Source organism: Hydra vulgaris, chromosome 06, assembly GCF_038396675.1.
Source record: "Hydra vulgaris chromosome 06, alternate assembly HydraT2T_AEP".
Lineage (NCBI taxonomy): Eukaryota > Metazoa > Cnidaria > Hydrozoa > Anthoathecata > Hydridae > Hydra > Hydra vulgaris.
The window spans coordinates 22,943,340-22,960,170 of record NC_088925.1 but is presented as its reverse complement, the minus strand read 5'-3'; the positions used below and the strand labels follow the sequence as shown (position 1 = coordinate 22,960,170).

The following is a 16,831-nucleotide window of genomic DNA, read 5'->3' as shown; positions in this document are numbered from 1 at the left end:
TACACACCACTTTGATTTTGATCTAACTAATTCTATTCATCTTTTTAAAACCAAAGCAAAAAATTTTATTCTTTCTCAAGATAACATTTTACAATATTACTAATCACTTGAAAAAATTTAATTTCTTGTTATTTTAACTTAACTTGTGAACTTTTTTTTATTTTTTCTCACGTTTTTTATTTTATATTGTTTACAATATTTTGATAGTTTATATTATTTACAGTTTAACTCGTGTAAAAGATTAATATATATGTATTCTTCATAATATCTTGCACTTCACAATTATTATAAATAAAAAAATATTAAAAAAGATGTAATAAACTATATATTTTATTATATTTTATAAGGTCCCGATGACAAAATCCTTGTGATCTTCTTTCGGAAACCTAGTTTATATTGTTAGTCTGCTATATTTATATATTTGTAAAAGTATTTTAATAGTTTATTTTATTGTATAACGACTGACTTTGTAAACTGAAATAATAATAAAAAAAAAAAAAAAAAAAAAAACATCAAGAACTTAAATACAAATATCGATAAGCTAAATAATAATTATCGAATGCAAAAGTTCTTTCAAAAAAAAAAAGTTTTCTTTCTTTGGAGTGCATAAAATTATCGCTGTTTTGAATCGCGGATAGTGACATTTTGAATAAGAGGGGGGGGGGGGGAGAAGATATCCTCTGTCCCCGGTGCAGAAATGTTGGGTGGGCAGTTGCCCATCCTGCACCCTATGTTCCAGCGCTTTAGGCAAATTGTGTTTGTTTTGGTTATTCAGTTTCAAGTTATTATTTTGGATTGCATATATAACGGGTGATGCGGAAGTTATCGGACAAATCCTAATTTCATTATTTGAGCATAATAATTAGTTTTTGTGGTTTTATGCGTAGGCATAAACGTTCTATAAAATATAAGCTTTATTATTTGAAACACGATTATTTAAAATGAGGTTAAATGCAGCTGAACGAGAATCTTTTCGAAAGCGACTAAAAATGTTTTTTGTAAATAAACCTTATATAAAAAAAAAATCGTAAATCATTTTTAAAAGGAAGAATTTGCTCGAAGTACAATATATGATAGCCTAAAAAGACTTGAAACTGTTCAATCGTTTTCTGATAGAAAGCACCCTGGTCGTCCGACAGCCTGGACTAGAGAAAAGAAAGCCGAATTAAAGAGACTTGTCAACAATCGAAAAGGGGTCAGTCAGAGAAAAATAGGTATTAAATTCGGTGTCAATCAATTGATAATTGGTCGTCAGTTAAAAAAAATGAATATTAAATATCGAAAAGGTGAAAAGACTCTAAAATACACTATAGAACAACAAATAAAGGCAAAGAAAAGAAGCAGGAAACTAGTTAACCAACTCTATAACACAAAATCGCTTCTAGTCATCGATGACGAAAAATACTTTTGTTTTGCAGGGGACAACATGCCTGGAAATTCTGGATACTACACAAACAACAAAAAGACATGCCCAGAAAGTGTTCGTTTTATAGGAAAAGAGAAATTTCCAAAAAAATTATTAATGTGGATAGCCATATCTGACCGTGGTATGTCCGAGCCATTGTTTCGCACTTCCAAGGCTGTAGCGATCAATTCGTCAATCTATATTAATGAATGTTTAGAAAAACGACTTCTTCCATTTATTCACAAGTATCATGGAGACTTTAACTATTTATTTTGGCCAGATTTAGCAAGTTCTCTAAATTGGATGGACCAATATGTCTATTACGTTGATAAAGAATCCAATCCCCCAAATGTGCCTCAAGCACGACCAATTGAAAATTTTTGGGGACATTTGGCACAGAAGGTTTACGAGGGAGATTGGCAAGCTTTACCAGAGCAAGTTTTGATTGATCGCATTAAACTAAAACTACAAGAAATTGATTTAAACTTTTTACAGTCGCATATGAAAGGCGTTTTTCATATAAAAAATAATATATTTTTATTAAAAGATAAATGCTTTATTTAAAAAAAATATAATAGTAGTTTGTTTTTTTATTTATAAATTGACGTTTTTATTTTGTCCGATAACTTCCGCATCACCCGTTATTTCATATTCCGAATAAAAATGATGAATATAGTATAAAATAAAAACATCAACTATTGATAAATGTAGTTACGTGACAGAGGTTGTAGTGGTATGAATATGCATATTCAAACCATATAGCTTATATCATATAAGCATTAAAGTTATATGCTTTATGAAAATATGTTATAGATGCAAACATTTCATCGACTGTATAACTTGATGGATGTATATGGGTATAAATGCTTAGTATCATATATTCAGAGTATATTTATTTAAAATGTTAGCTAATAGAGCTTAATAAAGTCTATATTCTATATTAAGTTTACTTAGCTGCATTAGTTAATAATTTATATATCACTCTTTACATTATGTTGGTATCTTTTCTGGAAACAAGAAAAAATCAGGTACAACTTTATCATTTTAGACGGTTTAAAAGCACTTATTATATATATTATACTTAAAACACTCTAAAAAAATTAAAAATTTCTATCTTAGGGTAGGATATGTGGTATACCCCTAATACAGCATAATTATCTACCTTAGATAGAAAATTATATCCTAATTATTAACTAAATTGTATTAAAAATAATGATTTGTTGTATAATTTTCTACCTTGAAAGGAAAAAAAATTTTACCTTTAAAGATATAATTTTTCAGAAAATTTTTTCTTGCTAAGGGCATATCACATATTCTACCCTACGTAGAACTTCTACCTTTTTTAGAAGTACAATACTAACAACAAACGTTGTGCAAAAATGTTTTTCAATTTTATTAATAAGTAAAAAACTTATTCAGTAAAAAAAGTTTTTAATAAATACTTTAAAAAATAGCTTGTATATTTAAGCTTCTTAAATTAAAATTCAAAAGCTCGTATATAAATTTTTGTTTTTATTAAGCTGTATTGCAATTTATATAATAGTAAATAAAAAAAGTATACTTGATGCAATAAAGATGATGCAAAAGTCTGCTACCAAATATTGCATCACTAACATACATAAATTAAACAATACTTAATTATAAAAGTACAGTGTATTAAAAGAAAATTACAGAATTCTATTTAAAAATCACTGTGTATTAAATTAAGTTACAGAATTTTATTTCAAACCTTGATTTTAAGTTTAAGCTATGATTTGTTACCTATTTTGTTAAATTCAGAAAAATAATATCTCAAAATCTAAGGTTATCTTTAACTAAAATAAGATATTTAATGTTAATTATCTAGTTTCAAAGTCAGCTGCAGTGTATGATGATATACTTGACTAATCTAGCTGACTTTTACAACTGGTGCCATTGCATGACAAACGTTTCTTTTGCTTTAGAAAATAATCAAAGTTTGTAAACTAAATTCCTTAAAAGTTGTTGCTTGTAACTTGCGATGGTGTTTCTGCAAATCGCAAGCTGTTGAAAAGACTTTTTAAATGATTCCTTTATACCTAATCCACCACATTAAAATAAGACAACTTGTTACTGTCTTATTTAAATATGATTTATCCAACTTAAAGCATACGGAAAAAAAAGATATATGTAAGGATGGTAAGTTTATACTGTGAAACCATATTGCTTATATATTCTATGAAGACAGAGAATGTGGCTTTTGTATTTTACCTAAACTTTTGAGCATATAAAGTCAACAAAATATTTATTAAAAAGTGTTAAACTTGCTGCCTAAGAAATAACTTGTTGCTGCATTAAAAATTTTATTACATTATGGAATAGCTTATTTGAAAATTATTTTCGACACTAACAATCACTTAGTGCTCGCAAGAATAACCCATCTATTAATGACTTTGGCTTCAATAATAACAAAATAAAAACACTAAAAAGTTCTTTTAGTAGCTGGGAATGTATTTAGCTACATTAACAACATGGATAATATTAAGTGGTAGTAATATGGTATTAAATTATGCCAAGAAAAAAACGATGTTATTAGATTTGTTCAAAACCAAATATCTTTTATATTTGTAAAATATATGGAAAATAGTAGTGTTGTGATTATTATTTTAAAATTAAAAAGACATTTATATTATTTTTATTATTCAATCTTGTATTATTATAAAGTTACTACATCATAAAACTATTAAATATACATAAAGTATTTATTTTACTATTCTAGGAGCTAATTATATACCAATAATATTTAAAAAAAGTATGTGGCTTTGAAAATAGACGTTTTAGTAGGTTCAAGTCATCTCATTTTTTTTTCAATGTTCTTGTTCCAAAATAGAGGGTATTTTTTAAATGATGTTCTTTATATATCAATTCAGTTTGACTTTAAATCTTGAAAGCTTTCAGGTTATCTTTTGCAATGTAAAATCTACGAACTTGTATATAAAGTGTTAGATGATCATGCATATTTAGTAGCAAGCAAATACGATAAACACTGCTCAAGATACAACTTAGACATGGTAGAACTAAAACCAATTGTAAAATTAGAGGCACTAAAAACATTCCCACTAGGTCATAATAGAATTTTTTGTTTAGTAATGTAGTGGGATACACGCTTAAACGTTATAATATCATTGATAAAAAAGATACCAGTCAGATAAACAATGACAAGATTTGCTACTTCAAAACATGAAAGAAAAGTACAATTTTGGCTAAGTTTTAAAAAGAAATTGTTTTTCCAGAAAATATTTTGTTGAATCAGCGGTACAAAATTTCAGCATTTTCATCAAATGAATCAGTTACATTTTTACTTGGAACTAAGCTGTAATGACTTCTTCTTGAAATATTGATTGAAAGAAGAAGAATCTTTCCTTTTTTTTATTCTTTACTAAATATTTCTCACTAAACTTGTCCTTGTGTTTGGCGTTGAGGTGACGAGACACCTTGTGATATACATCGTTTCTTGCAAAACAAACACATAAATATTTTTTCTTCTTTGGTTTAGATAAATTAAAATAGGTAGTCTACTGTTTAAACTAAAATTGAGGTCTGTCTCCAACAAAATTGAGGTCTGTCTCCAACAAATAGCAACTCAATAGCAGCTAAAACAGCATCGAATTCATTTAAATTTTCAAAGTCTGCGCCATCAAAAGTCATTTTAAAACATTTGATGCACTCTCAGTCCGGTCACCCCATAAAATTGAAGTTGTTATGCGAGATCTATAGAAAACGACCCGCGTTTCCAAACTAGTTAAATATATAATAGTTTACCAATTTATTGGACTTTTGATTAAAATTAACTGTTTTTTCTTAAGTCTTACTGTTCTTTTTAAAACTTAACTAACGCGTTACCTTGTCTAGAAGGGGTAAGTTGAGCAGCTTTGAAAAAAATAAATAAAACTGAACTATCGAACCCAAAAAAACAACTTTGATGAGAAATAATAGAGGGGTACATTATTTATATATAGTTTTAAAATTAGTAATTTTTAAACCGGGTTTTAAAGTTCAAGATAGCTGTATAAAGTTATACTTTTATATTTTATGACACTTTCTTACTATTTAATTTTTTTTCTTTTTTTACTTACGTAATTGAAGTATATAAAATAAATAGTTTATGTTTTTCACTAACCGTATGTGTGTATAAAATATACACACGCTTAGTGTTAGTGATACACACGCTTAGTGTGACCACGCTTAGTGTTAGTGATAGTTTTTTTGATGACCCAAGTTTCGTACCATACATATTCATATAATTCGTACCATGCATATTTGTTGATTTTTCAACTTACCACACACTATTGCTCAACTTACCCCGCTGGGGCAGGTTAAGCAGCTCCGCAAACTTGAGGCAATATCTTCTCAAAAAATTAAAAACTATACTTTTTTCTTAACAAATTTTGAGTAATTTAAATTATCTTTTAAATATTGAAAAAATTATGTAAATCCGACGCACCGTTCATGAGATCTGTTTAGATTTAGTATAAATTGCTCAACTAGCCCCACTCTACCCTATTAAATCTTCGTGAACAAACTTCTGTACTATTCTTGTTTTTTCCCCACGTCATTTTAATCTCTCTCATTCAGTTGAAGAGTATTACTATACAGCATTATTAATGTTAGAACTTTGACCATTTAACGTTCATCGTTTTTCATATTTACTGTTCGGAGAGTTTCTGTGCAATACATATGGGCATAGTATAAGAAGCAAAAAGTACTTCACAGTATATTCAATGTTGTTATTGATATATTTATAACAACAAATAAATGTTATTTTAAATATATTCATAATTACGAATATATACATAATATTTACTTCATATAAGATAATCTTACCCATTTACTCTGCAACTCTCCAAACACTGCCATTCTCCAAGCAGTATATGTTGATAAAAAAAATAGCTTAGACTACGCTTGATATAAAGTCACATACCTGATCTATGCAAATAAAAAAATAAAACTTTACTATAAATTTATATAGTTGAAACCTTTATGGTCAGGTTACATGCAGTGTAGCCTGACCATAAAGGTTTCAATTATATAGATGTTATTAATTGAAATGCTAAAACATTAAAATGGTAACAATAATGGTTACGATCACAATTTGATGTCTTTAAAAGATAAAACAAGGGTGGTCTATAAAATAACGGTGCTTAGTACGACAACTTCGTCTTTGGAGAAATTAACTTCCAAAGTTCAAGATAGTTAAAAAATCACTTCAGGTTTTAGAAGTATGAATTATAAAACCTGAGACTGAGAACAGTAACGTAGTTTAAAATTGCCTCGTAAAATAGTGGCTTCTGAATTGCAGAAAATGTTCTATAATTGAACAATTTTGAAAAAAAATAGTTCAGAATAGTAGCCAGATTACAGTATTGTGCAAATTAGTTCGGACAGTGGTTGAAATAACACAATTATTTGCCACATTGAAGTTTTATTCAAAAAAAACATGCCAATGGTACAAAATATGATACAATTAATAGGAGATATGACCTCCTTTTGCTTTTACAAGCATTTGAACACGACTTGGCATGGATTCGACCAAAGTTGAACACATTTTAGTCACTTGCTCATCATGATGCCAGGTCCTAATTACAGCACTAATTAGCTTTGCCATTGTCGAACAGTCTTCTTTCAGGAGTCTTTGTTTGATTATAGCCCATAAGTTTTCAATGGGATTGATGTCTGGAGAATTTCCATGCCAGTCTAAAATCTCCAGTCCACTTTCTTCAAAGAATGTGCGCATTTTACGTAAAGTATGACATGGTGCGTAATCCTGCTGAAAAATGTCATCTCCATCAGGAAAGTCCCTTGTCATACTAGGAAGCAAATGAGTCTCCAAAATAGCCTTGTATTTATCACTATTTATCATTCCCTCTACATTAATAAGTCATCCAAGGCCTTTGGCACTAAAGTTACCCTATCTTCTTAGGCGGATGTTTGGGTACTTGTTGAATATGCCCTGACCGAAGCAGTTCACCTTTGCTTCGTCTCACAAACTTTGACCAGTAGCCATGGACTTCAAAATGCGATTCGTCGGAGAATACTACTTTTTTTCCAGTGTCTGCTGTCCATTGAGAATAACTACGTGCCCATTGAAGACGTTTTCTCTTCATAACCGATGTCAATAACTGTTTCTTTAGAGGTTTTCTGGCAAATCGGACAGTTGATTAAGAAATATTTACGCTTGATGTGGACAAATCTCTCTGAAGGTCTGCACTTGTTTTCTTAGGATTCTTTATACTTTCTCTGATGATAACTGTAACATTGCGAGGTGTTGTCTTGCGTTTTCTTCCACACCTTCCTTGTCGCAGTGTTGAAGATTCACCAGTGTCTTTTTTTCTTTTCAAGATGTCACCAACGGTTGACTTGGCCACCTTCATTTTCTTAGAAATCTGTCTAATGCTCAAACCAGCATGTTCTTTAAGAGCTATAATGCTTGCACGTTTCTTAAGAGTGATGTCCATTGTGAATACGAGGTGAATAATCCGTCACAACCTTTCTGCACAAAGCCTGGAGTAGCACTGAAGCCACTGATGCGTTTGCTAGAATGTCTTCCCGGCAGCAAAGAGTTGCCAGACACCACTCGACTACAGTAAAACACTTATTTATCTGAAAAAACAAGAGAATCTTTAGTATCATAGCTAAAAGTTGGGCTTATTGTGAAAATTATTCCAATTTTGCCGCTGTCCGAACTAATTTGCACAATACTGTATATATAGTAGCCAGAGTAGTTTCCCCAATTTGTATGAAATAAATGTTTTTATCAGAATAAATACTGATGATAAAGTCATATTTAACTTTCTGAGGCAAGTGCGCACTTGCCTCAGAAACAAAGTATCCATGATTCAAACCCCACCTCTAGCCAAGTTTTGCGACAACAGTTAGGAAGTAAGCGTGAACTTCCAATTAAATGCTCATCCGCGGTGGTCTGTGATAAGACCGTAAGAACTTCTTGGTGCACCTGAATAAATTAATAAAAATAATAATAAAAAAATTAAAGTCAAAAAGTTTTAAATTAATAAGTAAAACTATTAATTTATTTGCAACAATTTGTCGTGATACAAGCATATAACTGCGATCGGGTACATATTATTGTTTTCTCAATATTTAATTTGTGTTTCTATATCGTTATCACATTGAGTAATGGCTTAAAAGACATTTAAATAAAATCTTTAATGTAGAAATTATTTTGAAATTTAAATAAACCTAGATTTTATTTTAGTATTATAAATAAAAATAACAAACATTTTTATTTAACAAAACATAAAATTATTACTTAATATAATTTAAAACATAAATTAGTTTTATAACTTAACAAATATATATTCAGAATCAATTAAGATTAATCAATCTTGTTAGTCGTTTAACTATTTCATTTCTAAATTAAATGGCATGTGCTGTCCTTTGCGTTCCGTATTTTGATTTTGGTCTCTGAGTTTCATTAGAGTTTGATTTTGGTCTCTGAGTTTCATTAGAGTTTGATTTTGGTCTCTGAGTTTCATTAGAGTTTGATTTTGTTAAGCCCATTTCATCGTTATTTTTTTTTGAGTTTTTACAATCTATAGAAATGCTAGAATTATCTAAACAGTTGTCGGGTTTTCCTGAAGAGAAAGTTAAGTTTAAAGAAAGTCCTTCTGAATCTTCATGTCTTTGAATGCCATAATCTTTTAAAGAAGTGGAACTCTTTAATAAGGTATTAACTTCTGGTCCTAATCTAATTCCTTTAATATCACGGTCTTTTTTACATTCTCTTTCACAGTCTTTTTCAAAATCTCTTTTTTCTACCAAGTTTCTGCATAGCTTATCAAAACTCCACGATTGTTTATTTAACTGAGCATTTTTACGAACGAGTACGTCAATGCTTCTTTTAGCATCTTCTAAAGATAAATGTTCAACTTTACTATTTTCTGTTACTTTTGTTGCGCAGCAGTTCGAAGAAAGATTTTCGATAGATTTAACTTTGTGTAAAATTGGCGGGAGTGCATGATTCCGACTACCAAATTTAATTGAGTTATGTATGTTTTCTTCAGAATAGATTTTCGCTTCCATTACAGTCTAAAATTGATCTTTTAACTAAATTAATCTGGAAGAAAGTTTTTTATTCTTGACGTTTATACTGCAAAAAAATTAAACATTAACCAACATTCTAGTAGTTTAGGCGTCACTCAATTTTTTACTTTGTTATAAAAGTGTAGAACAATTCTGTATTCCATTGATATACTTTGCGGTAAGTTTTTTAAAGTTTTATTAAATATTTAAAACTTATGACATAATATAATTTGCAGCAACCTAAAATATTTAACAACGTAAATATAAACAATAAACATAGATTTATAAATAAAATATTTTTTATTTGAGATAGGTATCAACAATTTCACTATTTCGAACAAAACTCATGAACAAACGAGTCAAACATTGAAAAATCTCGCGAGGTTTAGAATAATCATGCATTGTTGAAACACTATCAACACCAATGGTCAAACTTTAGGTTACAGTTTTCCAAACTTATGTTGATAAATTTAATAAATTTATCGGCAAAGCAATCAAAAAAAAAAAAAAAGTTCAGGATAAAATGGCTGCGCTAAAATTTAAGAACCGAAGTTTACGTGCCGAGGTTTATTTTACTTGATAGTAATTTTTTTAATTTCATATTTCAAATTGCGATGAATAGCCGACAATTACTTATTCATTTATTCAAAAACGCGAATCGTACAAGAAAAAAAGTAATTGTATAGTTTTAAAATTTTAATAATGGGATACAAATATTTTATGATGTAAAGTAAGATGCATGCATTATGTGCAATATGTATTGCATACAATATTGCATACAATCTGAAACTACAGTATATAGTTATTATTTTTACATATAACTATTTCTGGTCATCGCAACACTAAATGTTCATTTTCTAATTTCAAATGTGTTAAATGATGATGCGATCTCTTCTCTAAATACACACTTTTCAATTTTTGATTTTGGGCTTCCTTCGTTCGTTAGCCACTGTTTCCTTAAAACAAAAATAAAAAAATAAACAGTTTAATACAACAAACTTGATAATTTACATTACATTTAGTGTTTTCTTTCAATCAGTTTTTATCAGCAACGTAAATACAGATTAGACTCTATCTTGCAAATAATGATAAGACCTACCTAGAAAAAAAAACTTATTTTTAAACATAAAATATGATGCTTTTTTGTTTTAAAACTATAAAAATCAAAAAACTATAATAAAGGCAATAAAATAATCGATAATTGCAAATATAACTCCTTATTTTAATTTAAATACTCATCTAAAACAAATAAAGAGGAAATTGTTGAACTGGTTGCAAAAAGTGTTTAACCAAAATAGTACCAATCATGTTAATCAAGATTTGCTAACGTAATTTGAAAATAATAAAAACTAATTCAATACTAATAAAAATTACAATACTAGTTTAGATAACTTAAAAACTTTATGTCACGGTTGATGGATTGTCTACAAACATTCTTATACTTTGTAAATTTGCATATAAAGCAATGGCTTAACAGTCAAATGTGGCCACACGACCACGGCCCTCGGTCCGTGTAATTATAAAAAGATTCAAGCAAGGAGACTAAACCAAGTACTTCAATAAACATTCATAAAAACAGTAATGACCAAGACTAAAAAAAAATTAAATTATACTCATCTACATTTTGTTAACATTTTCGTCATTTCCTTGTATTACACCAACAACTGTGTTTTCTTTAGTATTCATAACCCAACCTGTTAAACCCAAAATTCTTGCATTTTTCTGAGTGTACTGAAAAGAAATATAATGGTTAAAGAAAATATAGTCATACTTTCAATATTTTTCATATTCTTTATTATTATCAAAATGCAAAAACATTTCTTTTTAACACTTTTCCACTTTTTTTTTTTTAAATTATTCAATTGAATATGCAAAAGATGCGTGGAAAAAAAAATCTTATTTATTCTAACAAACATGTCAGTTAGAAACTTAAATTTAAACTTTTTAATTGGAAATGTTTTTCAACTGTTTGAGTGTCTGCATAGTTTAGAACATATGACAATGTGACAATTTTTTTTTAAACGTTTTTGATTGCCACTGCTTAGAGTGTCAGTGCCAGTGTCAGCGTAGTTTAACACACATGATATTGTGATTTTTTTTGGACAGGTTAAATCTTCTTTTAGTGTTATTTTTTTATATAACAAAATTTTTCAACAATGCAAAAATTTATATAAAAGCTTTTTTTTACTGTTTTTTTACAAAAGCTAAATAATATTTAATAAATATTTTTATTAGCATTGATAGTATTTGTAAAAAAATAACCAAACAATAGAGTTTCAACTATTACCAAAAAAAGAATAACTTGTTATCTTGAATGATTAACTTAATCTTGTTATATCTGAACCATTAAATTCCTAATTAACCTCATACACATGATTTGATATATAATGTTCCTCTTAAGTAAAAGATAAAAATATAAATACAGAGTTACATATTAAACTTCAGTCACACAATAAAGTGATATTAAGAATTGTAATTATATAATGTAATAGTGATGAGTACACCTGCACACCCCTGCCATGTTATCAATCCTTAACCTTAATTATTGCACTTATGCAACAACAAATAAAATAAAAAAATATCTGAACTATTAAATTCCTAACTAATCTCCTACACATGGTTTCTTAGGCTTTAAACTTAAAGCACTTATGATAAATAATATACAATAAGAGCCACATAACTTTGGCCCTGAATTTCTGGAGTTCTAGAAAACTGTCAATAATATTTAATGTGTACAAAGAAAATATTAAAATTTTACTGACCTTGCGGAAAAACACATCTAAAAAAAAAAAGAAAAAAAAGAAATGCATTATTTGTTTTATTTCAACATTTGCAATTTAATATGTATTACTACCAATTAATATAAATGATACATACTAATTAATATAAATGATAGAATGTAAGATAACTGTATGCTGATTACTATTACTCTAAATACCTACCTAGTGCTCTCATAAAAACAACAACTGCAATAATGTACTTACTACTTCTATTACAATCAACTACCTGTAGTAACTATGGTAATTTAAAGATTAGGGAAATTAATTTTACATATTATGAAATTATTCTGTTTATGAATGAATAAATAAATACACACACACTAAAATGTTTTTGGATAACCTAAAAGTAATTCAAATAAGTATCTGTATTCTCAAAGTCAGTTTCATTATATTTAAAATGATTGATGATCTAGTGATCTAGAAAACCAAAATAATTAAAGAAATAACAACCTTTTTAAAGTAATAACATTGACCTGTAATGTAAGGAAATAAATGTATTAAATTTGCATCAAAATACTTTCAATTTACACAAATTCCCACATATTTAAAATACTTAAAATACCAATCAACATTGTTAGATGAAAACACAAAACAACTGCAATCAATGGTATAGTTATAATTAATGGTAAGAAATAATAATTACTAGTGTAGTTAAAACTGCTTACTATTGGTTAACTTAAAACATTAGGTTAATCAATAATAAGCACATATCCTTTTATAAAGCAGTTAATGTATGGACACTTTGATTTCCCTGTATCCAATATTACTCTAATTGTAGTTTTAGCAATTCAAATGGCATCTTGAATCTTTTCCCTGAACGATCACATTTCAAAATTTACCATTCAATGCACTGAAGGTTTGTGGATGATGAATTTTACCTCTAATAAACTTTAATATTTTTATTATATCATTGTCACAACAATGTAGATATTTCTATTAATTACAACTTCCGGTGTTAATTTTACTTATCTACAAATACTATGATGGACAGTGCATAAATGAGTTATCATCTTTTGTCACCACCGAACTAAACTTACTCTTGTGACTTGTTATTCAAATAAGCCACACTTTTTCACAGTGTCCCTATGTGACTGAAGTATTTAGTTTATTTACCTTTTTTTGACATTCATTAGTATTTTGGATATCTCTACCCTTATTGTGCTTTTTTTTTTTTAAAAATTTTCAAAACTTTTTTTATAACTGCTTTCTTGCTTTTTAATCACTTTCCTCATTTTTTTAAACAGTTTCAATATGGCGGCTGTCAAATTTCGTTGTGAGTGAACTTTGAAGGTATTTGATAAAATCAAGCTAATTTCTAACAAAATGAAATATAAATTTTAAGTTTAATTAAATGAGCAAGGAACAAAAAAATTTAAATCTATATTTCCTTTATTCAAAATGTACTTGTGCTAACAATTGTTGAGACCATCTATAAGTTTTACATCTTTATGAATACAATTAACAATATAATTAATAATATAGATTGTGTTCAATTTTGTGTTGTTGGGTTAAATCACCTTGTAGCCAATGTTTTTTTAAAGTTGCCAAACTCATCATTGTTAATCATTTTTCATAAGAAGTTATTCAATATAGAGCAACTAAACTCATACCATTTTATGAGAAGAAGGCTAGAATTACATTAAATTTTTTCAAATTTATCAATATCCTGCTTCAGATAGGAACACCAAACTTGTACTAAAAATGTGGATGTAAAAATACTGTAAATGATTTTAAAGTGTATTTATATATAAGCACTTTAAAGTATATTGAAGTAAACTTAGCATTGAACTTGCTTTACAAATTACTGTCTTAACTTGTGATTTCCATTTTTTAATGATTTATAACACCATGGTAACAATCAGGCAAAAAATCAAGTAACAAACTTGGAAAAAACAATAATTTAGAAAAATAAGTTTTTTGAGCTTGGTAATTTTGCTTTGGAAAAGTTAATTGGCCACTAATATTACCAAAAGTTTCTTTTTTTCTAATTAAGTCAACCTGGGTATCAAATGAAGTGTAACTAAAGATTTTAGATTTAAGTCAAATGATGCGTAACTAAAGATTAGTAAAACCATCTTAGAAAATGTTTCTAGTAGTCTTCCATTAATAAAATTTAAAATTTAAAAAAAAAATATATATATATATATATATATCATTTTTAAAATCCTTATTTAATTATGCCTTTTGATACTCAGATTGACCTAACTGGAAATAATAAATTTTTTTGTTAATATTAGGGGGCAATTAATTTTTCAAAGACAAAATTACTAAGCTAAAAATATTTTTTTTTCAAAACTATTATTTTCCCCAAGTAAAATATAAAAACCAATTATTTTTAAAATATATAAAAAAGGGATAACTGATACACCTTCTTATCTTGTATATACTCCTTTCATCACATAATTTTTTTGTTTTTGAAAAAGGAGTATATACTTAATCTTGTATATACTCCTTTTTCAAAAACAAAAAAATTATGTGAAAAAAAACTAGCATCTATTCAATTTTGACAAACATGCTGAGTCAGCATAAATAATTTAGTTGCTTTTTGTGTGCTTTTTGATATGAAAAAGAGATGTGCAATCAATTTTATTTCATTTTTGCATAGTTTAATTAAACAAAGCAAAAAAGAAACCTTAAGATAAAAAATAACTTAAATCTAAAGTAGTTCTCTCAATTTCTGTCTAATGATTAAATTAACAATTAAGACAAATAGTAATAAGTCGAACTAACCAAATGGAGGCAACGTTGTTTGAATACTAAAAATATTTAAATCATATTAAAAATGTCATTATTCTAAATATGTGATTATTGATAACTTTTGCTCAGTGACGGATCCAGAAATTTTAGGTGGGGTAATGTTGAAATATTTTTGTATTTTATATCAAATTTGCGTCTCCTAAAAAAATATAAACAAAAAATTAAAAACCATATCAAACAAATTAACAAAAGAAAAAAAAGCAAGTAGAAAAACAAGAAAAGAAAAAAGAAAGACAAAAAACCAAAGTTAAAAGAAAAAAACAAAAAAACTTGAAAATGGAAAGTAATTAAAAAGAATTAAAGCAAAATATAAAATTTTTGAGGGACGATATGTTTTTGCTGGATATTATGATATGATTTTCTATTTTATTTGAATATTTTCATTTATTTTAAAAACTCTATACTTTTTGTGACTAAATGTGTGTGTGTGACAAGTTTTTATTAGTGAGTGTTATTAAAATTTTTATTTATTTATAAATTGATATTGGTTTATTATTATATAACCTTATTATTATTCTTATAACTGTTAATCTATTATCATTATAATTATTATCATTATTTGTATTAATAATATAATTTCATGGTATTTATATAAGATTAGTTTTTAAATATTTGTAAATGACCTTGATGGTAAGATCTTTCATCGAAAAATATACTGATTGATTGATGAGAGATTTTAGGACTTTCAGATTCTGGTGAGGAGGGAGAGTGAATAACCCTATCCCCCACCCCTGGATCTGCCACTGCTCTTGTTTTGAATGAAAAATTTCTTCAGATTCTTTACATTTAAAGCTATAATAATACTTCTGAATGTTATCTGTATATATATATATATATTATTATTATATAAAGAATAAATGACAAATTATCAAAATGGACCCAAAAAAAATAATCAATTTAATTAGAATAACTAACATATTACTTTCGAATATATAGAATGCATAATATATACAATATTTAAAAATGCAATACATATATGCGAAAATACAAAAGGAATTATGAGATGAGATTCAGATTTTTTTATTTCCTAGTAATTTTTTACTGCTTATACAGTGTATTTTTACCTTAACTTGTTTTGTGCTTACTTGATAAAATTTTTACTTTCCATCATAATTTTTATTTATAAAATGTAATGTATGTATACAAACATAACTGACTAATGTTTTTATGGGTAGACACAGTGAAATGTCTATCCATAAAAAAATTTATCTACACATCAACAACGGATTTATATTGAGGAATAAATTAATCGGAATGCTTTAAAATTTTGTAAAGCATCACACTTTGTCTACATTTTGTTGCACATATCCTTTTATAAAGCAGTTGATGTATGGACACTTTGATTTCCCTGTATTAAAATGAATTGGAGTCAGTATACCTCAAAAATGTTGCAGTTATTGGTAAGTGACAATTTTATGAACTTTAAAGGAGCCTTACTATTTCATTGTTTTAAAATTTTATAACGTTATATATACGTTTACAGCTTTCTTACTTTTGTAATACAAAGAAGAAAAAAATTATTTTCTTTGATTGGGAAATAAGGAAAAACAGGGAGTATGTCGTACAAAATTTAAAAAAGTACTGGGGATAACGGTGACATGGGGACATACTTTCTTGTAAACTGGGGACATACTTTCTTGTAAACAATAAACTATTTTGTTCTATATTTAAATAAAAACTTTAACAAAAAAATACTTTGAACTTTGCCAAATACTTCAAAGAAAACAGTAATATTATTTCCGGGTGATGCCATTTTATATTTCCGTGTTTACATTGGCATTGTATTCATTAGCCCATCTCATGATAAAAAATAAAAAAATCTTATTAAGAA

General features: G+C 27.5%; 2 protein-coding genes across 2 annotated transcripts; one reads left to right on the top strand and one right to left on the bottom strand.

Moving 5' to 3' along the window:
* The first annotated feature begins 941 nt into the window (after positions 1–941).
* LOC136081287 (uncharacterized) lies at positions 942–1,969 on the top strand. Its single transcript, XM_065798591.1, has 2 exons — positions 942–998; positions 1,046–1,969. Exons 1-2 carry the CDS (start codon positions 942–944, stop codon positions 1,967–1,969), a joined length of 981 nt encoding a protein of 326 aa, XP_065654663.1.
* Positions 1,970–10,138: 8,169 nt separating this feature from the next.
* LOC101239359 (acylphosphatase-2) lies at positions 10,139–16,831 on the bottom strand. Its single transcript, XM_065799618.1, has 4 exons — positions 16,696–16,831; positions 12,226–12,242; positions 11,085–11,194; positions 10,139–10,419 (listed from the first exon to the last, which is right to left on the bottom strand). The coding sequence occupies exons 1-4, from the start codon at positions 16,751–16,753 to the stop codon at positions 10,314–10,316; spliced, it is 291 nt and encodes a 96-aa protein (XP_065655690.1). The 5' UTR covers positions 16,754–16,831; the 3' UTR covers positions 10,139–10,313.